General features: G+C 44.5%; 1 protein-coding gene across 1 annotated transcript; it reads right to left on the bottom strand.

Annotated features, from left to right (window-relative positions):
- Positions 1-299: 299 nt before the first annotated feature.
- Positions 300-21,636, bottom strand: PAQR9 (progestin and adipoQ receptor family member 9). The gene is made up of 2 exons (XM_069618261.1): positions 19,316-21,636; positions 300-923 (listed from the first exon to the last, which is right to left on the bottom strand). Exon 1 carries the CDS (start codon positions 21,074-21,076, stop codon positions 19,958-19,960), a length of 1,119 nt encoding a protein of 372 aa, XP_069474362.1. The 5' UTR covers positions 21,077-21,636; the 3' UTR covers positions 300-923; positions 19,316-19,957.
- Between the last annotated feature and the right edge of the window lie 1,986 nt (positions 21,637-23,622).

Here is a 23,622-nt window from a genome sequence, read left to right as displayed (position 1 = left end):
CAAAACAGATGTGGTCCCAATGTCCTGTAAACCTTTGTATATGCTCGATTGAACAGTCGTTTATAAATGCGACTTATATTTAACTCATGTTGCATTAAGCATGCACTAACTTTCCAATGGCGTTCGTGGTCTGTTACCAGGTTATACTTTTTACTAATAGGTACCAACACATTAATGAGCACACACTCATTCCTCGTGTACAGATTCACACACCTTAACACATAGCTTCTGCGTGTAAGCATTGTGTTCTCTGGCACATAAGCACAAACAGGCAATGAATTGGCAGAGAATGGAAAATATGCGTTGGTATCATTTTTCTTGGCACAGAGAATTAACTATTGCGTTTTTCTGGTTGTGTAGCAACACACTGCATCAACCGTGGAGTCGGCTTTGTGGCACAAAAGTGTCTGCTCTACATCCAGTGCTCTGATCAAAGGCAACATTTTCGAATAGAGACATTATTCGCTGCTGTGTAGGAACCATGCTGCGGGGCATTGTGGCGGGCTTTGAAGCATTGGAATGTATGGCGAGGCCACCTCCAAAACTGATTATAGACCACGGCCGGTTTGGGGGTGTCAATGGAATTGGGAAGTTGCACTACCAAATGCAGCCACTAGCCCCACCTTTTCAAACTTTTCTTGGGGGATGGAGGAGGGGTGACCCACTCAAAACCCGGCACGGAGAGGCTCGGGAATGGTTGCTATGCTTGCTCACTGAATGCAGTATTGGGCTGGTTCACCATTCAATAAATATTAAGCATCTTGTTTCTTCTTTGGGCTGTTCTCCATTTTCTTATTTGCATTGTGGTTTCCGTTGCCAGGCAGGTAGGGCACGTTTTCATGGTGTATATTCTGGCATATGTTTGGTCAACACTCTTTTAACATGTTTTCTGAATTGTGGTTTTTAGCGCCCAAATGCCAGTGCTGGAGGAAAACAAAAGGTTGCCATCAAACTTTCCATAGACTTACAGCACTGTCCAATAATTAACAAAAACACCATACAGTTCTTGTAGACTACTAGGAGCAGCAGTCCAGTGGGGTACATGCAATAACAACCGAGTCAAACATAACCTGTACTTAAAATGATATACAAAAGAAGAGGTACACATAGATAACTTTACAGTGAAAGTAATGTAATCAGTAACAAAAGAGGCCTAAAATGATGAAAGCAAAATTAACCACATGCATTATTTTGTGTTCTTATATAAAACATTAACATGCTCTGCAAATACTGTACCTCCAATCAGCACCCCTTCTTTTTAACATACTTCTTTCCAATTATATTTATGTATTTGTCTGTTTCTTTTTATTAAATACAATCTGTGCTATTTTTACTTTCTTCGTTTCTTAGTTTCAGTGCACCTTACTTTCCTTTTTCTTTCCAATCAGTATGTTGTTGTTGTCACGTATTTATTTCTGTGGGTGTCCGGTCAGTCACACATTGTCAAATCTGCACGGATGCTGTGCTGACTACATTTGAAAAGGCGATGCAAAGGGATGCAAATAAAAAAAAGACTCCAACAGAGAATCTTTGGAACAATGTTTTTTTTTAATCTCTTGTGTCCTTTCTCTTTTCTAAATATACTCAGTAAAATTTGCATACACTATTCGGCATTCAAAACAATGCAAACATAAGAGGTTCATCTTCCTCATTACAATAAAAAGCAAAGGCCTGTGCTGAACTCTGTTAACCTGCATGCCCAGAGACAGCAAATGAACTTTGTAGGACTAGGCAAATAGACACGTCTTTATTATGGTTAAGTTATTATACAGTACATTCAGATCTTCTTGCATCATAGCTGATGAATACAAAATGCACCTTAACAGTGGCACTTATGGCCTTTGATCGTATTACATTTAGAAAGCATTCTTTCTTTTGAACAGTCAATTCCCCAGTACCCATTCTGTTAAATACATTCTTTTTTCCATAACATAAATTTTTTTTTGTTTTTTTTTAATCTGACAGTGCGTGAAAAATACTTCTTGCGGAATACGCAAAACCTATTTAAACACTGATGGTAACAGTCAGGCATGTGTAAAGCTCTCCTACAAAAGTTTTTTTTTTTTTTTTTAAGTAGAAACGAGGTGACATTCTATGCTGTGAAATCTCGGAATGATCCTAGCATCATTAATAATAATTAATTTCTTATATAGCTACACACCCATGGGTCTCAGAGCACGGAAAGAACAGAAGACATCATTATTCCACAGCGTGGTACTCAATTTATGGACCTCGGAAAGATGAAAGATTGAGCTGACACTGCCGGGATTCATCGAACCTGCCACAGCAGGCTGCACACAGATATCATGGATGAGTGCTTAGCTCACTGTGCTATCTGACCAGCATTGGAAAGTAAGGGGCTGCTCTTCTGGCTAACCCTGCCTCGCACTCCCGGGGGTACTTACACCTCGCCTCCTCCCTGGGAGGAAGGAGCGTCCCCGGGCCCAGCCACATCCGTCCGCTACTCTGCAAACCGTAAGTGACAAGTGTCCCCCGGAACTATGAGATAATGACAAGGCCGACAAATCAATGGGCTACCTTAGAAGTCTAAGGAGATTTGACTTTACTCAGGGCTGGGACTGCCCTCAAAATGTTGTATGACTCCAATAAATGTGACCTTGTGTTTCCAAATATACACCATTGGTCCTTGTGATTCTTGGGTATGTGTAACCATTGCATGATGTCTTATACCCTGATGGGGCGGGGGTGAGGGGGGATTTAATGGGGGTTGGCCCCGCAAAGTATCACAGCAGAATACAACTGGAGTTTACCTTACAAAGTTGACTGCTTGGCAAAATGGGACCTTCCATGAGGATCTTGGGATCATTAGGGGAAGCGTGGGAATAGCTGCTAAGTAGTTTCATGGCATCTATGCCACTCGTAGCCAGTCTTGGCTTTTTATCCAGTGGCACTTTGTTTGCTGGGAATTGCATTTTTTTTCTTCATATCATAAGTATGGGACAACAAGTCCCAGCATGCAAAGTACTTTATGCTCCAACGCAGGGATAGCTAGATGTATCAGGCATGACATGGGGCCACTTGGCAACAAAACCTAGGGTTTTTGAATGCATTGCAGACCATTGGCAGAACAAAACATGCGTATGGCAGCCTAAAAGCGTCCTATTAGGCCACATGAAACCACAATAAGCTTGTTTAAACCCTGTTTGTTACAGTGAAAAGTAGCACCACGCCGGGAAGTTTATTGGACACAGAGTTTATTATACGTGTATAAAAGGCCAGTCATGGCTAGATACCAGAGACAAACTGGCCTTAAGAGAAACAGTAGATTTCCACGACAGGTCACTGAAAGGCCGGTGGAGAGTAAGCAAATTCACTCATTTACCAGTTTTTTTGAGGCATCAACCTGTTGGGGAGACTCCGGATATCCTCAACAGGCCGGTCCATTCACATTCACACGGTTCAGAACACTTTTTATGGCTTTTATGACCATTATTATTAATTGGTCATCATCTAGCAGACCCTTTTACTTGTGCCCTGGAAATTGCCTATAATGTCAGTAGTTATTGCTTGACCGTTTCCAGTCCGGAGCTTCATAGTTGGTTTGGGGGTGAAATGCAGAAGCCAAACCTAACCGTCAGTATCTCTGTTTCGGTGTGCATGCCATGGTTGCGCGGCACATTTAAGGGTGATGGCAAAGCGTTCAGTGTGCCTCACCAGAGTTTTCCGAATCAAATACAAGTCGTAAAAGAATATAAGCATTATGAAAATTATATTTTGCATTAATAGGGTGGCTTTTTACCCTCTACCTATCTATCTAAGAAATGTTTATATAGCGCCACTCGCCCAAAGGCCTCAGGGTGCTCCGTGGAGTGACTTTTGACCACACCCACACCTGGATCAGAGCCCTGTTTACTTTCTGCAGTTTTCACACCTGCTGCTGAAGACCAATGGAGGGACAAGGGGTGGAAACTGTTCTCCCCACTCAGACAGCCTCAGCAGAACATTACCAATATGGTGTACACAGGAAGTTACAGCAGTGCAGAAGCAGCGCTAGTTCAGCAGTATGGGGTTAATTGTGCATGGTGATGGAGTGGCCCACGTACTGATGGAGCAGGTAAGCCAGGGAATTAGGTAAGAGTAGGCAGTGGAACAGGTTGGCATCTGAGGTGAGGAATCTATGGATATTGTGTGTGGACATCACTTGCACATGTGAGGCTTCCTGTGAATATTGGACCGGCTTGCGGCGTGGGAGGGGAGCGCAGTGGAGGGTGAATAGTGATTAGGTGTTTGCATGGTGGCGGTCTGGCATGAGCATGTGGGATTAGCATCTGATGGCATCAGTTGGGCATGTTAGGCCTCACATTAGATGGACATAATTTGTATCACTGCAGCATTTAAGGCTGTGGGTGGAATAGGATCACAGTCACTGAATATGTGAGGTATTGCATGGCATTACGGGGCATATGTGACTAAACGTGGCTTACAATGGCAGAAACTGGACATATGAGACATTAACTGTGCGTGTATGGCATTACTGGGGCCGGCATGGGCATGTGAGGCTGCACATTGCATATGATGACAAAACCATGGATTCAAGACAAACTGGCACTGGAATTCATTGCTGGATTATTTGAGGCTGAGCTTGGTCTATTATGGTAGCAACGGAACAAATGAGGCTGCACATTCAGCGTGTTGCTTATACCATGGGCAACTGAGGTGGCACAAAGCATATTGTGACAGCACGTGTATATGAAAGGCAGTGCCTTATAAATGGTGCCTGAATCATGCATCTGAGGTATTAATTTGGATTAGTGTTGCATTTCATTACCAAGGCATAAAATAAGCAGTGTTGCATAGCAATTTGCTATGCCATCCTGTAGGTTTTCTAATTAAATCGCCATTGGTGTAGCAAAGCTAGCTATTTAAGTTACCCTGTTAAATTAAAGCACAGCTTGCCCTGCATTCCTCTTGCCTTCAGGGCTCTCTCCACCCTCTTTTCTCTGTTCACTGCAAAGTCAAAGGGGCTAATGGAGAGAGAGTGCAGCAATAATTCTCTCCTCCACTATTAAGTGCCAAAGGCCTATATGGGAGTAGTAGGCAATATTTGTTTTCTTTTTCAAGTATTTGCAAACCAGAAGTAATCAAGATGATACCTGTACTAAATTAACTATATCATGTCTGGCAAAGACCAGTATGTTCCATTCCTAAAAATGAAAGTTTTAATATAATGCATGATTACAATGTTGCTACTGTAAAACAATGCATTATCTCCATGCACTGCATTGTCTCCATGTATTACAATAATGCTTTGGTCTGTATCTAAATCTCAGTGTGAACTATATTTCATTTTGTTGGGGAAGAGGCATCATCGACGAGTGAACACTTTTTTGAAAATGTAGATGATTACACGCCCACATGCTTTGGATGGCAAGCCTAGTTCCGTTATGCTGCTGGTTTCATGCATCTGTGCAACTGGTGCTCAACCCATGAGCTGATCCCATTCTCCTTGACTCTCTATTTTATCACCCTGTTGCTTTCTACCAGATACCATAAAGTGAGATAGCCGAAAACTACAATATTCTACTTAGTTTGCCTATTTCTCTGCCTGAAACACCATTTTCGCCGTGATACCCGTGGGTCTGGACGAGTAACAAATGTAATAAATAAATAAAATAAATACATTCACTCTGCTTATTTACTTGCTTTCTTTCCTTTGACATAATGAATACACAATGCTAACTAGATGTTTATGCAAAGAAGTGATCAACAGTTCCATCCTGTCTGTACATCTACAGATCTACTGCACTACCATACAATGTAGTCAGGCTCCAGAGTTCCCTTTGCTCTGTTTTTATGATTGCACTATATATTAGCACCTGTCGGAGAGAGCTCTAAACTTTTTTCAGAGCCTTTTTATCATATCTATTTATTTATGTGTCTGTTCATGCAGATAACCTTTTACAGTCCCTCTTCCAGGGCCGCTAAATCTTTTTGCCCACTCACATAGTAAAGTAGATTTTCCAGGTGATTTTTGTAACCTTTATTTAACATTTCCTTTGTTGTAAATGTCAAATAAAAGTTTCACTGTGCAAAGCTGGTCTCTGGATGGCAGCAGTGTCCCAAACATAAAGTGGGTTTGTGGTGACGTGCACCATTTTACAGAAAGCGCAATCCGTTGCCATGGGTTGAGTGCATTTCACTTAGGTCGAGTAGGTAAACTAATTTACTCGACATACAGGTCTAGTGGCCTTTTAAAGAATTTGCAAAGTCTGACTCATCTCACTAAAGTAGAACTTCAACTGTACCCAAAACTGATGTATTGTTGCTCATTTTATATCTTGGGTACAAATAGGTTCTCGTGCCATTCACAATATTAATACAACATTGCTAATCATATGGGTTTGTTTGCTAATCAAGAAAAAATTGATTAGCAAACTCTGCTAAACAATTTTTGGAAACGAATTTATGCCTTGCATTACCTATGTCAATTACAACAAATAGAAAGCATTAAGTGAGTGGCATTTCTGAGGCATGTGAGTCTGCAATGGGCATGTAGTGCCAGCACCTGGATTTGTCAGACACTACCTTACATGGCATGTGATGTTATTATGGGCATAAAATGGCACAAAAAGAAACATTGACATATTCTGGCAGCAGCTAGAGATGTGAAGGTTTATCTAGCGGCTGACGGCTATTCCAGGCATGTGATGCATTGACTGCCATTTGCTGGCAGTAACTGGCCATTTGCGGCTATTGCATCTGAAAGCAGTGGGCTTGGCCTACGTCAGTTATGAGTGTACCCTGTCACACCATGACCCAAACTATGACATGTCAAGAAAGCACTTTAAAATCGAATTACTAACTAAAAATCTTTTATATGCTATAGTAACTATTTTATTTATCGTAAGCATATTAGTTTTACATCTGCCACATCGCTCCTTATAATGTTACCACAGTCACATGATGTCAATTTCTGCAATGTCATCAGGGGTGTGATGTCACTTCTGTTGACCCTGGCATTTTGGATAATTAACATCTCTTGCCCCCATCAACTTAAAAAAACAAGGGTCAATAAAACAAAAAGAGCCAAGATTCCTATGCACAGGGTTCGAAATCGAGGGGAGCTGGGAGCTAGTTAGTCCTGCTTTCAGCCTAGAAGAGCCTGGTTAGCTTCACATCAACAGTGACCAAGAGCTACTTGTGGCTCCTCAAGCCAACTGATGCAGAACAAAACACAACTATGTAAATATAACTCTACGTTTGGTACAATCACACACCTATACAGCATTTAAGACATACATAATGGGCAAAATGAAGTTTGCATCTTATGTGAAAGTTCGATTTGCTAAATGCTATGTACTAGCTCCTTGTTCCCCAATGGTAGCTGCTGGTCACTGGTTAATGTTGGATAGCCAGGAGCTGACTTCAGCTCCTACTTACCCAAGCTTAATGTTGATCCCTGCATGCCTCTGGGTATTAAGGCTTCACTGTGCAATACATGAACAAAAGGCATGATCAAACTATCTGAAGCATGGGAGATAACAAGGAGCAGGCCTTAAGTGTGACTAAAAGAGAAGCACTTTATAGGCCCATGGATTAGAAACAGCAACGCAAAGGAACTGTGCATACGGCATTGATTATCTTGGTGGTTTTCCAATAAACGGTATTTCCTCTTTACGGAAAATATTGTAGACCATAGAGTTAAGTGCATTAGCTCAGAAGCCAGATATTGATAACATCTGAGGACATAAGTAGATTAAAAAAAAATCATAAGTGTCACTTGTACATTTTTCTAGCCTTCCTGAGCTACTAACAGTCACATTATAAAACAAGATGTTATTCAGATTTTATTTAATCTTAATCAATAGCCTATTTTCCTTGTAGTCATATCGTTTCTAATACCCAATGACTGCTTCCTCAGTAGTTTAAGTGCCTGCACTATCCCTTAGTTCACTATTAGGTCGCAACAAAGAAATAAAAATGGATGGGTTATAAAATTAAGGAGTAATCTATAATAAAAGAAAGCTCTCCCTAGACCCCACCTATGTCCGATATTAGGTCATAACACAGGGTTTGAAACTTAGGACACTATTACGGGTTTGGAGGCAACTGAAACATCAGGTGGTAGTCATATTCCTGCCTCTTTTTTCCATCTTCTTGATTAGGGGCTTGTGAACCCATAAACTGTAAAATCACCTGCAAGTGCCTGCCAGTAATACGGACACAAAAATAGTGGTATTACCTCGTGGTAATATCACCATTCCACAATAACGTTCAGTGGGGCTTCAGCATGGGGACCAACAGAAACGTATACATTCATAATTAAGCTGTACCACTCCTGGTAATTCTGTTTGGCGGTATCAACGCCACGAATACTGCCAGACCCATAATTGTTGCAAAAACATTTTCAAAAAGAGAAACAAAAAGAGTTATTCAAACAAACTTCCCTAAAATGACTTCAGGTTAAGCTATTTTCTTTTACCATAGTGAGTGCAGTAAACTCAATGAGGTGAATGACAAAGGTCATTATTAGAGTCATCGTGAAGAGTCCCGTCATTAATGAGGGTTCCGCTAGATACCTGTTTAAGAGGCGTTCTAAGTTTTGACTGTATATAGTGGTCAACGCGCACCCGTTTTACTCAAGCTGGGAACATTTTTCTTAGTTTTAAGTGTACTTCAAGGGAGGATACAGCTGGAGATGTGGGGGTGACAATGTGTTTCTCTGCACTGGAAGGCACTGGTAGTTTAGCCTCTAGTGCATGGAGTATTCTGAGCCAGATCAGGGGGCTCATTTACGAGTTGGCCGTAATTACAGGTAAAAAGGTCCCCGCCACGCAATGTTCCTCAATTGCAAAAGGGGGGTGTAAAAGGATGGTGTACTCGCTTGCACGCCACCCTTTCACACTCTGACATGCAAATGGAGTAAACGCTGCGTGACATACATGCCTGGCTCTCTGGCTCTCTATGAGATCCGTCTGTTCTTTGCTGGTGTAAAAAGCAGTCTGAATTCCATAGGGATTCATCAGCATTTGCGCCAGCATGAAAATGCATGCAGCTGCGAATGCTGGAATATTTTATTGGCGGAGAGGAAGGGGAAGATGGAATTGTAACGTGCGATCTGCCTCTCCTCTCCGCCATACAAATGAATGAAAAGGGGGCGTAACATGAATAGAATGTGCAAAAGCCTTACGCAGGGCTTTTATGCATTTCCTTTACTACACACAGGAGCAAAATGAGCTCCTAGGAGCTGTATTGCTTGGACCAAATAAAAGCCATTGGGCCTCATTACAACCCAGGCGGTAAGTTCCCTACTTTACCACCATGGTGTAAACTCAGTTTACACCATGGTGGATGGCGGATTTACCGCCCCATTCCAAGGTGAGTGGGACGGTAAATCCCCATTCCCCATTTACCCTTCCCCATTCCCATTTTTGCCCCATAGGGCATAATGGGAGTGGGGAAGGCACTAATTACGGCACCGTAAGTTACGGTGCCGTAATTAGCACCAAGGCGGGTTAGCGCCTTGCATTTTAACGCCTGCTAAAAGCAGGCGTTAAAATGGTAATCAGGCGTTAAGGGTTAACGGCGCCGATGGCGCCGTTAAACCCTTAACGCCTGGGTTGTCAGGCAAGAAGTACAGCTTCTTAAAATTTCAAAGGTTAGCAACAAAAAAATTGCATCAGAGGACATCAAAACATTATGTTTTCATCATACCCAGCATGAAAAGGTGAACCAACACTTTTAGGCAGCGCATATCAAAGATGACTTTGACCTGAAAACGATGTTGCTCTTAAAGCATTCTTTCTTTTCAAGTACATGTTTTGGGATTTGTACTGTTAGATGATTGTGGTTTTAACTCAATGATTTCGGATTCGTTAAGCTAATGCACTTAATACTGTAATAGATATCCCTCTGCTTTAACTCTTGCTTTTCTGACTCGGGCTGCCCGTCATGGGTTCACTTTTCACTTGTGCTCCACTGGGCTGGAATATGCATGAATGAGTTGCTCAAACGTCAAAGCGCAGCCGAGGATTCCCAAATGACCCACAGGACTGGTGATGAGAGTTGTCAGAAAGCATAGCTCATTGCCACTCTCAGGCAGGAAGCTGCAAACGAAAATCACATTCATGTTTGTGTGGCTTCCGATGATTGTCTAAGAGCCTCATCGCGAGCCTGGTGATAAAATGGGGAAATTGTGGCATTTCCGAATATTGCTTGTTTTACTGCTCAGCCAATTATGAGTTTCATAAACCAAAAACAGCCTACTCTTATATGGCAGTAAATCCGTCATTAAAAGTAGCGGTAAAGGTCCAGACAGCATTACTGCATGCAGTAAATCCACCTACCTCCAATGGAGTCTTATGGGACTCCATAATGGAGAAGCACTAGAAGTTGTAATGATGCAGATTTATCACATTAAATGCGGGTAATTGTAATATTTGTAAAGCGCTTCTACACAAGTGAAGTGCTTCAAAGCGCTGCAACGCAGATGATGAAATAGTGCTGAAATACCGTCTAACTCGTAATGAGGCCCTAAGTAGTTCATAGGTTTCAGGTAGTACTGCTGGCCAAGCGGCGATTCGACAAGCTCTGTTACACTTCCAGAGCAATAAAAGACATGGCTGCCATTTCGAGTAGCTGGGGCTTTAAGGTGCAAACCCTATGTTGTTTTATGCAGCCCTGATGAGCTAGACAAGGCGACTACTGGTCTGTGAACAGGGGGGGGGGGGGCAGAGGGGTTGTTGCCGGAAGAGTCTATGATGTGGTATGATGTATGCGACTACTGCAGACACTGCTTGTGGCAGTGCTGGGAAATATTTTCTCTCTCTCATGTAGCAGCAAAAACCAATAAAACAAATTTAAAAAAAAGATAAAAGTTTGCCCAAAAAAGAACCAACAAACCTCAGATAACCATGCCCTCGTTTTTAATGCTGGGTGTTTGTGCCCATCAATCACTGAACATTAACATATTGCATCTTCACATTGCCTAAAAATAGCCCATCGTCTGCTTAAAGATCATAGGATTTGTCCACTTCCTATCCTCTCGCTGAAGGGTCGAGAGGAATGTGATGTCACTTCCGGTAATGCCCTCCCATGTTGGCGGTACGACACCAAAGGGGTAACCATTGTGCTGCTTGGATCATTTTGATGGGGGAACTATGATTAGGAAATTGAGTCCATCAAAAAGACACAGATATCAAAAGCGACTTGGGAGATTTCCAAGCAGGAGGCATGTGGAGAAATATGACCCCATTTAAAGCCCCAAAGCTGCCCCAAACTAATCGACAAGAGAGCGCACAGACATGCAAAGGCCGACTATAGAAGGAAGAGGAATGTATATTCTTGTGAACACTGGTGCTCTAAATATATAAATAAAAAAGACAGCTCATAGACCAGAAAGTAACACACATGGTAGGAAAATTAACTGGTAAAGGTGTTAATTGGCAGTGTAATAACTAGCAACTAGGCATTAACAGCTATATTCAAGAACCTGTCAAAGCCCAGGCAACTTTGAACTGTGAGGAAATCTAAGACCCTCGTGCTTAACAGTGTGTTTTCTGGGTGGCAAGCACTGGCATAGTTTGTGGCATAGACAAAGTGTATGTAGCACTAGATGAATTGGCTACCCACTTTTCTTCAGGAACCAACCTGCCCTTCTGGCAGGCACACCTGGGCTGCTGTCCTATGCCCAGGTCTATGGGGCAGAGTCCCATTGATTCTCTGATTGCACATCTGCGAGTGGTGCCTACACGGTTTGCAGTCAAACAGCTGCAGCACTGTAAAAGTGAAAGATGAGAGACTGGCACCGAATGCTCAAGCTGCACAGTCCTTGGATCCAGACTCTTTTGTGCGCAGTCCTTTGCATTCTGGCAGAGATTATCAGCCTAATAGAAGAACCTTCAGGAAAAGAATTGAGCTTTTCAAGCATCCCATTAAGACCAGAGTAGGCTATACATTGTAGGGTAAAACAAAGGATTGGCAGGGAAGCAATGATTGGCTGCCAAGGGATACTTTGTTAGCTTGTAATTAGATTCTTCTGGTAATAGACATTGAATTGAAGTAATTGGGAGGGGGGTCCACAAGGGTCTGCCTTCAGATAAGAAGTGCATGGGAGCAAGCAGCTACATGTCTTATTGTGGAAGCACACACCAGAGCATTTCTGCTCTGTCATAGACACACCAGTGATTTTAAAAGGTGCAGTTGCACCAAGTTGCGATCCCCGACTTCATCATCACAGTGTGACATGCAGGGAGAAATATGGCGGGCCCAAAGCTGGCACCAAAAAGATTTCCAGAATGTACTTTGAGCCTCACCTAGGCTTAGAAGAATATATTTATGATATCATGTTTTTGTATAGTGATGAGGTTTTATTCAAACCATATACACTTAAATAAAAATAATAATAATAAAACAGTTTTGCCAGGTTGGCATGGTCCGGCCCTGCACATTTAAAAAGGTAGGTGGAAGATTCACTCTACTGTCAGAAAGAAAGGTACACAGGAGCAAATTTAGCAAGGGCTCACAACGACTGTGAGCCTAGACAGTACCCAGTCAACCCCTGCATTTGCCCAATGGCATTTATATACTGCATACTACTCAACACAATCATGAAGTAACTTCTTGGATCAAGAGATACATGAAATTGCCGTCTCATTGCCAGTCAACCTCCATTAACTAAAATAGAAGATGGTCAGAATGTGCAATAATCATATACACGATTACTTGTTTTGTCATATAGTGCATGTCAATTGGCACAAGGCAAAGGTTTGAAGTGTGAAGTTTCACCAGTGCCTGCTGCCTATGCATTACCAGTGGCGAAGAGGCAAATAAACAGAATAGGGTTCTATGCACATATGCTTGGAACAAAAGACCAATTGTGCGAAATCTAGGCCGTTAAGGCCGACCACGCGTGGTTGGCCTCTTTTTTACCCGCCCCTTCTCGTGGTCCTTTTTGGGAGAGTTTCCCCCAGATCCCCTTTTGCTGTCCTGCCATGCCTCCCTCTTCCCGAAGAAATTGATCAAAACGAAGTAGCAGAAGCAGTAAGAGCGGAGAGATGCAAATAGATATCGGCATCAATTAATGATTGATCCAAACCGACCTACTCACGAGGAAAACACTTCTTGAGGGAAGGAGTAAAAGTGTATAATAAAAGCCTTGCAGGAAGCACGAACAATGATGAATTTCTATACCAAATTCCTGCAGAATTGAATCTCACGTGAGGGAGCCACTGGCACCTGACAACTCAGACTTCAAGAGAAAAGTTGTTTTTTTTAAAAAGCTCAAGTCCCCAATTTGGCGTGTTTGGGCTCCAGATTGGAACTGAAGACTTGATTATTGGGGAAATTGAATTCTCATAGAAAAACCTTTTGTCCTGAAGATGGCCTTAACAATCACCAGACCGACAGCACTAGAGACAGTGCAGTAGATAAAGGTCGAAAAATATGTTGACTTACAGGGGAGCACTAACATCCAGCTTCCCTAATCTCGTTTGGAACACCTGAATATTGGTTTCCACAAATAAATTAAATGTTACTTTGACTAAACAATAGAGTATTAAATGTAGTGAGGATAGGTGCTAATTATCATCACTTCACAATTCCCTCATTAACCTAATAAATAGAGAGGGGCATACTTTAATGTCACTTCGGTACTCCAGCGAATATTTACTCTTCTTTTTTCTATAACTGTTTTTCTTTGAAACTGTGTGATTTGGTTAAATGTGTGGTGTATGAGATAACCCAATGTATTACCTATTAGAAGGGTTTCGTATAAGTTTATGACATGAGTGATCACATGTTTTTGTACGTGTGTTTTAAAAATAGTCTTAAAGGTCTTAATAAAATTGCCAATACTGTGAATATTTGGAAAATGTTGGAGAGATTTCGTCCATCTACAGAATTAATAAGTAGATAAACCTGTCCCTGTCCTGTTGTCCACTTGGGAACAAAAGAGAGAGGTAGTTGATCTTGAGGTTTGTTCTTGCTTTAATATTATCCCTAATTGTTCAAGATCGACCCCCCGATAACAAAAAATAGGGAGTACCCAATTTTGTAAGACTCTCTCTTCGCCCTCCAGCACTATTCAGTCGCTAAGGGCTCCGGCTCCTTCGTCATTCTGAAGGTCGTGAGCCAGGAAGCCCGACAACAGCACGGTGTGCTTGTATACGCGGCATTAGGTGGCTGCACTGTCTATTAGGTCGCTAGGATTGCTGCCTGTGTTCCCGACTCATTGTTTGGGCTTTTGCTTCCTCGACCAGCGCCTCCTCAGCTGCTCCTTGCACGCTTACGTGAGAACTAGACCAAGTCCTCTTTTTTAACTCCCTTTTCTGTTTCTCTCACAGACATTTTGGTTTGGAATAGCTATCATTCATAAATGTATGTACGCTTGTAAGAAAGTTTTACTTCATGAAAGAGCAACCGAGGGCCCATCCGCAGGTGCCTCCATGTTCTATAAAGACAATGAGAAATGAATAGCATAGTATGATTGGTCAGCAGAGGAAAATTCTGCCTGCATTAACGGTTAGATGAGAGCAATACTATCTGAATTACCAAAAGAAGTTGCAATCAAGCTTTATTGCAAATTGTTACACGTACATTTTTGAATGCATATTCATTGTGGATATCTTTAGACTCCGGCTTTATTTTGCTATTCACCGCGTTGACCAGCCCACCTAAACAAGCACCCACTTTGCATGAAAGGGGTCAGATTTATAAAAGCATTAGGGCCTTTCATTGACGTCCACTATAGTGTCCCCTATGGACTGGTATGGTGATAAGGAGAAGGAAGGGAGGGCAGAGCAAAAAAGAGGCAAATTGACCATGCAAGAGACGAAGGTGGAGGTATCAGGAGAGGTTCGAAGGGAGGCAGAGGGTCAGACAGCATGAGAGAGAGAGAAAGAGAAAGGGGTGATGCACTAACTCAAAAACGAGGAAACAATGGACATTCTCAAGGAGGATCACTGCTGAAAGATGAAAAAAAAGATTAGAGTTATGTTGGGGGAACCCCCAAAGTTGGCAGAAGACCAGCAGTGATGCTGGGACTCCAACAGACCAAGACCCGGGTTTTGATGTAGAAAACTGGCCATGCTGCGTGTATATTTCGACATCAACACACTGCTAAAGAGGTAATGTTGCCTGGGATAGGTGATTGCTTTAATTGGTATTTCAGCCCTTACAAATTATTTGTGAATGAGCACGTGCTGTGAAACTAAGGGCCGGCTTCACAGAGCGTTTTCCTATGGGATTGCACCATTATAAAACACTTCTGTGAATCAGGCCTTAACACTTCTGATGTAGCCTCTTGTAGACGGGGTATGCAAGCAATGTGTACAGGCCAACCTCAAGGTGGAGCAATCATGTATCTCAAGGCCGCATTAATTCAACTAGGAATATGAGTGAAAGTTTGGCAAACTCCAGCATTCAACTCATGGGCAAGACCAAAAACTGGCAGCATGTCAGACTCAGACTGGCCTATAGGCCAATGCCCGAACCAAAAAAGCAAAATGCTGATGTGGCCCAGTTTTTTGGGTCAAAGTGGGCCACTTTCTTGGTCAGCGTGGACCATTTTCATGAGTTACATCACTATGCGGCTTGTAGTTTTGACCAGTGTTGGTGAATAAATATTCTTTAAAATGCACAATTTGCATCACATTTTATCTAAAAAAAACTGCCCCTTGGGTGCTATTCAACAGGAATAAATTGCCATTTGCAACTGTGGGCCACTTTTTCATTGGTGCCCGAGACGATATTATGGCCCAGTCCGACCCTGCCGCTAGCTGATGATTGCACAAGCACAAAACTAAAGATGAGCCCGGTGGCAGGAAATAGCAAAACAACCAAGTAAACAAAATGGCATGACAACCCACTCAGTACAAAAACACACTGTGCCAATGAAAAGCAAAACAACAAACCTCACATTTAAAAACCATGTGCAAAATATTTCTCTGTGTGGAGGGGAGTGGTAGGGTTGGTGCTTCAAAGCGCCTACATGGCAAAAAACAGGTAGCATTTCTGGGTGCCTGTGAGGTAGTGTGCGGGAACATGAAAAAGGGACGATTAATAACTTAGTGACAAACATAAATAGACAGCACAATAAAGCATTAATATGCTTTGTGTGTTCTCAAAAAAGCGACCCCTTATTATTTTGGAGGACACACGATGAATAATGAAGGACCACAGACTAGATATTCACTCAGGATTCAAGGAGCCAAGCGAGGGCCAGTGGTATCTTGGAAGGCTTTTTTGCCAAGATACCATTGACTATTCAATGGGTTGAGCCGAGTTGTGGAGCTCGGACTTGAAAAAGGAATTCCAGCTATTTTTGTTGTGGAAATTCTGCACTTTTTCCGATCTTGTATGCTATTTTCCTTCCCTGGGAAAAATAAACCTTTATAAAAGCTCTCAACATAGGGGTGAGGAAGTGACGTCGTCCCTCACTTTAAAAGGGGTGGAGCAGGAAATGGAGACATAAATGCAAGGTGTAATTAATGGATGTCTCCATTTCCCGCCCTGACCCATTTTCGTGCCGAAGCACGACAGAAGAGGGTCCCGTGTTTCATCCTGTGTTAACGCTTCGTTTTACACCTGCATGAGGTTGGATTTTGAAGGAATCCGCTTTGGGTTTTGCATCTGATCAAAACCAGCGGATTTTAGTAAGCATCATCAGAAAAGGGTATTTACAGGCGGCGTTTACTTTTTCACTAGAATAGATCGAGAGGGGAAATGGAAGAATAAGGGCGAGTTCGGCTCGCTTTTACTCTTTCCCTGTCCGCTCTACACCTCATGAATGTTGAAAGTTGCAAACAGAGCGCCCAACATGGTGTAAGTGCTAAGGTTGGAGGTCCCATGCATTCAATTTAGGATTTTTGTAAAAAGGAGCTCATTGTTAATTGGCCTGGATGTGCGGTTTGAGGCAGGAAAGCGTGATGGCACCAGTCACATGACAACCACACCAAATAGAAAGCCTAATCCCCTCAAACCCTACCCCAAAAACAAACAAATAAGCCCCATAATTAGATGCCGGACCTCAGACCGGGAAGCACTAGGTGAAAAATTAAATCCGACCCATTTTAAATGAACTCAACAAAAATGGGTGTTGGTATGAGGTATTAAGATAATAAATACATGTTACATTGAAATGCTGCATCAGAACTGTGTTTTGGGGGTTGCAAATTAAACAAAACCATAATACACAATGTAACAAAGCTGCAGCAAAGAGAAGGACCACAAACAAGAGATGAGAGACACGACCAGCAATGTCTGACTCTTGGGGCCGCACAGAAAGATACATGCATTTACAGTGAAATAAGATACTGTCATAAGGGGGGGGGCTATAGAAGGGCGGCTAGCCACTCACTCAGTTTACTACATCATAGTAAGAGAAACATGGAAGGCATTTTAGTGACCAGGGGCTGCAATCAATGGCAGAGCTAGAAATGGTGCTTCTGGAGACATGCAGGCTGTACAATGGTCTCAACATGGCTGCCATGCGCTGCCTTGCCTTTAAGTGATTACCAATGCAGCTAGCATTCATTGATGTAGTTAGGTGAACCTATATACACTGTGTGTACTTTTACAATCGCATAGGGAGGGGCTAATGATAAACGCTCACAATATGTTGTCAAGCCAGGAATAAGGACTAAGGCAGCTCCGTTTGCTGGACAGGATCCGCTGGCCAGGGAAGTCACAGACAGTCACAGAGCAACAGCAGTGATTAATTCTATAACTCCATAGCAGGTGTTGCATACATCAGTGCAAAACCCCAGCATGTTAACCTCAGCTTCCGGGCCATGTCCTTCTGCATGCAGCAAAGTGAAGCAAACATGATGCTGCGGAGGACATACGCAAACAGACTCAATATTGCCCTTGCCACTCACCCTCCGATAATCCTCAAAAAGGCTGCACTTTCTCCATTTTGCATCGGCCATTGACCTCTACATGTTCTCCTAGGAACGGGCCACGTTCTGCCTGAAATACATTGTTGTGTTTGCACTATTTAGTGGCTGCAGAACTAGAGTGTATTAGCAGCATTTAGTACATATCCAGCACTTAAAATGAGTAGCCACGCATTGTCCAGTCCCACAGTCTACCCACGCTGTCTCCTGCATTTGGCTGCGTAATAGCACAGCCGCCCAATCGTTCACAAACAATTTCGACTCCCAGTGCAAAGCAGGAGGTATTAAAACAACATCCCCGGTGTGGTGTGTCGTACAAGGGCCGACCCTCCATAAAAAAAAAATGTATACAGTGCATATTGTCGGTAGGGGAGAGAGATCCCTTAAAGTATACACACCTGTTCTCTCCAGTGCAAGAAACTCGATGAAACAAGCAACACTCAGTCAAACAAAAACAACCACTCAGTGCATACTCTTGTTATCGAAGACAAAAGAGCAGGGAACTACGACTGCTATACTCTAGGGCAGTGGTCTTCAAACTGGGGTGCTGCCCCCTAAGGGGACCTGGGGTATGTGCAGGCGGCGGGGGGGGGGGTTTAGGGAGGGGGCTTTGGTTTCTTTTAAAAGAGAGGAGGGTGGCTGTCTTTCTGGGGATTGGTGCTGCTGGGGTGCCTCTTAGATTGGGTGAGATGAGTCGCCGCTTCACTTTTACTTCATTTTAGAAGGAGGTCTACCCTCCAGTGCATCTCCATTTTGTTTCATTTTCATCACAGAAACTAAAACATCCTATGGTGACAATTACTTAGGACATAAAAGAAATCCCAACCCCACTTGCCTTCTGCCAAACAACCTGATCCATGAGCTTAGGGCTCATGCTATCGGAAAGAGGCACCCCACGGGTGAGAGGCTCTGCCCAAACTGCAAGCCAATGTCAAGAAACAAGTTGGCAGCACTAATAAATATTGTCGAGCATACTCCATGCCAACACGCTTACATTCAGATGTACTTATCCCCCAGGCCTCTGGGATTGGCCGGTTGGTCAAACCAGAATATCAAAACAGAAATGGGAAAGGCCCAGCATTTAAGGATGTCAGGCCTATTTTTAATGCACAGCCCTGCCTAGTAGGAGTCAGAGGCTTCACATTTGTATTTGTAGGCCAAAAAAGGGCTGTGAATTCTTCTTGTGAGCGATCTACTGCCCTACAAAGAGGTGATCCTTGATCATTGGTCGAGCATAGACAAGTGCTTAGAAAAAATACAAACACTTAAATACCACAACCATGTAGAAATAATGTACTGGTCTCATTCCATGCGTCTTAACATTCTAAATTGAATAGTGCTATTGTTTTGCTATTTTAAAAAAGGTCTCTGGCTTAGAGAGGGGACTGCGCATACCCATGAGTGTCAGAATTAATGCTTGGGTCAGTATCCCTCCTCCCGCCAGTGTGGTGAGGACTAACCGTGAGCTTTGAAGCCTTCAGTGCAGGGCATGCGCGGCCCCTAAATGCCCTTTTTTGTTCAGTGCAGGTGTGCCTTGGGTATCCAGTGATAATTCAAGGGCTCTTGATCTCCAGGCTCCCTTTGCTGTTCATTTTGTACATGGTTTTTCTCCTCTTTTAGTGGCTCAGTGATGTCCTTGGCATGCTACACTCCAGTGTTGGTTACAGCCCGAATGGCTGACTTCCTTGTACTCCTTCACAGTCCGTTGTGGGCGTCAGTGTTGCCTTTTGATCGCGCTATACGCCAGTGTCTTCGTCAGCAGTGTTACTTTTGGTCACTTAACCCTACTGCGGTCAGTGGTGTGCTTTGGGCCTTTTGCTCTGTGTGCAGGTAGTTGTATGTCCGCGGGCCCTTGTCCTCCAGTGTTAGGCACCAATGCTTGGACACTTGTATCCTTCATTGTGGCTGTCAGTTATGATACTGCTTGGTGTAAGTATCTTTGTGAAGTCAATTGCCCTTTAAGTCTCGGTTGACTTGTACATGGTCCATATAAATAGCTAGGTTTTCATCCTGTAGTGTTTGTCTCTGTGTCCTCTTGACTGTACTGTTACTCAACCCCACCCCACTGGTGCATTTCATCCCACTTTTGCCATCCTGCCTGGTCACTCATGCTTGCAGGCGATACGTGTGCCCTGCAGGCATCTCCTGACCAATGCCCCCAGGCAGAGCAGGAGTAGGCCCATAAAACCCAAGGTGCCAGTCAGGGTGGGCTGTGGCGGAACGGTGGCCTCGGGGCCCTGCTGCTGCAGGTACTGCTGCAAGCCCTGCTCCACATAATGTGCCTGGTCATAGATACTTAGAGCAGTCAGAAGGTGGAAGAGTTGGTGGCTATGACCCACAATATCAAAGCGGCCAGGGCGCAACCGCTCGGGGATTTTGCTGACATTAAAGAAGGCAGCCACCAGTAGCCAGAGGTAGCGCCGGTGAAAGTAGAGGAACAGTGTAGGGTTGCTGCGCCGTAGGTCGAAGAGCAAGCTCTCACCCATGACGGGGCATGCCATACTAAGGGGCATGATGAAGACAAATGTGCGCACAGCGAAGGGGTAGGAGCAGCCCTGTGCACGGCTAAGGCAGCAGGCGGCCGTGCAGCCCAGTGCCAGCACAAAGGCCACAGGCAGTACGCATGCATGGTAGAGCTCCAGCCAGCGGGAGACCTCCTCTGAGCACCAACCCAGCCAACCCTCTGCATAAGGGGTCAGGACGCCTGCATCCAGTAAGCGCAGCCGTGGGAGTAGGTAGTGTGCGTAGGCCACAGTGCTTGCAAAGCCGTAGTAGCTAATGGAAGCATAGTCCAAGTAGAAGAAGGCAGCACGGAGCCGCAGAGAGAGACAGCTGAAAAGATGTGCAGCACAGCTCATTGACAGGGTTAGCAGCACACCTGAGGCATAGCACCAGAGCGGTAGCAGCGCAGGATGAAATGGTGGTAGCCCAGCCCCCTGAAGCAACAGCAGCCGCCCAAAGCGACCCACGAAAACCAGCAGCGGCACAAAGTGAGTCCAAAAGTTGAGCGTCTCATTGGTGGGTTGGAATGCCGAAGCTAGGCACTGCTGGGCGCTCAGGTGCAGCCGCCTGTAGCCTGACAGGATGAAGCACTCCACAAAGTCCTCAGGCACCTGGTCCCAGCGTAGAAGAGCGTGTGGTGGCGGTGGTATTGGGGTTGGCCCGGGGGGAGGTTTGGGGTTATTTTCATCTTTTACTGCTGGACTGATCTTTAGAGACATGCTGTTTCCTCTAAGAACCCCAGGTGAGGACGGTGCCTGGCGGGTCTGTTTCTACGCCTCACAGAAGGGGATAATCCGGGATAATCCTGTGGTGCTCTCAACTGGCTTGGACACTGTACTTGAGGGTAGCTTGCACTTCTTAAATGGTCTGTAACATCATCTTCTGTTGCTCAAATATCCCTGGATGGATAGACCCAATGGTGGGAGGGTTCCAAAGCCTCAAGAGGGGGCTTGGGGGAGATCCAGGCTGCGTTGGAGCTCTGCTGCTGGAAAAATCCAATTGTGAATCCCCTGCTACTGCAGTGGGAACCGCGTATGAGGGGAGTTCTCCGTTGAGGCTTAGTTGCTGGACGGAAAGATTATGTGCACCTGCGGACCGGGCATCCCCTGCAGTTGATTGAATGCTGAAGTGCCGGATCCTCTGTGGCGCCCCGGCTTCTCTGGAGGGTGCCTTCTTAATCTGGGGGATGCCTTTCCCCGGTCTCTGGCGGCCGGCGGGCTCCCCTGCTTTTGACCCCACCCCCGGGCGTGGCTCGCCGGTGCCCAAAGTAGCTCAGGGTGGGCCAGGTACCCCGGTCTCCTAGCAACTGGCCGGGGATTGTGATGCGGCGGAGGAGCCGCGGCGGGCCGGGCACTCTTGTCTGCGCTGCGACAAAGCACCCAGGCACCGGGTCCACCCGGCGCGCGTGAAGCTGCTTCTCCGGGTGGGCGCCGCCACCTGCGGCCTGTGCTCTCGTGTGGAAGGCCGAGACTTGGTGCTCCGCTGTGGTATGGCGTCTCCTACCGCAGCTCGCTGTGGAAACAGGCTGCCTCTGAAGCAGAAATAGCCGCGTCGTCCCCCACCCCCTGCTCCTGTAGCAAAGCGAGACAGCACTCGGTGGCAACAAAGCGCGCTCTCAGCAGCTGCTGCAGCAGCGGATGCGGGCGGCTCCCCAGTGCCGGCTCGGCTTCCTTCCCCGCTGCAAGGACGACAGGCAGAGGCCGGGTTCCGAGCCTGCTCTACGTCCTCCCTGTAGCCGGCTTCTTCCACTCAGTCCCCCAGCCGCGAGGCTAGCGGGCACGGCCTCCCTGCTGCATTATTCAGCATCGCCGCCTGACTCCCTTTGTCCTCCAGGGGCTCCGGTGTCTGACAGCCTCGGATCGGCTTCCCCCATCCAGAAGAGTGCTGTCCTGGCGCGAGCTCGGGAGTGATTGATAGCAGCTCCCGGGGGAGGGAGGGAGAGAGGGACTGCACCCCCTGCGCCCCCCCCCTTACTAGCAAGGTCACTTGGAGGAGGGAGTGTACCACGCGCGCCACCGCGACCCCTTTTCTTTCTATGTACAATTGCATGAAGCTCTTTCAGCTGGGACATGACATCTGCCAGCATTTCTATTGCCACTCTGAGGACGCCGTGCACTTCTAAGAACATGCACTGAACTCTAGGATTATTTATAGCATGTTGCAGATCTAATTTAAGAACCACATGTCGTATTATGCATCTCTCTCTCCAGTTGCATTAATACATCATACAAAAAGCGGTGTTAGTAGTATTAACAAATACAAGCCAGAGACATAAACGTTAATAGATTTGATTTGCATTTTTTTTATTTATTGTATTTAGTTCAAATATTAAACTTTTCTCAAGACAAGCAAAATTGACATTGCATTTCCATAAATAATTGCAAAGAATGCATATAAAACCATACAATTCATAAAGAGATTTTTTTTAAATAAATTCAATTCAATGTAAGATAAGTATTAAACTTTAAGTCAATTTGTCCCCATCGAGAACAATCATTAATAATTTCATCAAATCAAGTTTAATGGAGAGTTCTGGCACATTCAACAATTGCCATAATGTTTCTACAGATTTGAGTCATAGTGACCTTCATTACGTGAATGCATCCCCCTTTTTAGTTTGGGCTATTAGGTGGCAGTCGATTGTGTGTCGGATTGCACACTGTCAGCCCACTGGATGCCCTATGGCCCTTACTGGCCATGGTTAGGAGGAAGCCTCAAGGCAATAGGCCATCAAGCTGGCTTCAAAGTCGCAACCTGCTTATAGAGATCTGTACTGTGAACCCGCACTAATGCCAGAATTACACTTTGCTTATTTTTGATCCAAAGAAAAGGTCATGTACCCTTATAGCTACAATTTATTTTATAGTTAGATGTAAAGAAATGGCAGCATTATTGTAATTGTTTTTTTATGGTGCGCTTAATACCAGCGAGTGGTTTTTAAGTGCAGGATCAGGATTTGAACCTGTCTTGCACTGTGTTGTCTTGCTTCCAAGACAAATGCGTTGCCCCACGTTCAGACCATATCCCAAATGCCTAGAAAGTGAAATTTCTGGTGCATCATCTATCTAGAAAGTTCCAGCTTGTATCGCAATGAAATACACTCTGCTAATTAAATTCAATTGCAGTTCACACGCTTATATCGCTAAATTATCAATATTCTCGTCAAAACTCAATTTCTGATTAATCAGTTACTATAATGAAATCCTGTCCCAGTCAGAAGAAGTACAAGTGGGAGCAAAGGCTTCCTTGCGCTATGGCCAAACCT

This window comes from Ambystoma mexicanum, chromosome 10 (assembly GCF_040938575.1).
Source record: "Ambystoma mexicanum isolate Mex_15411 chromosome 10, UKY_AmexF1_1, whole genome shotgun sequence".
NCBI lineage: Eukaryota > Metazoa > Chordata > Amphibia > Caudata > Ambystomatidae > Ambystoma > Ambystoma mexicanum.
The sequence above is the reverse complement of the archived record's forward strand: the minus strand, read 5'-3'. Positions and strand labels throughout refer to the sequence as shown.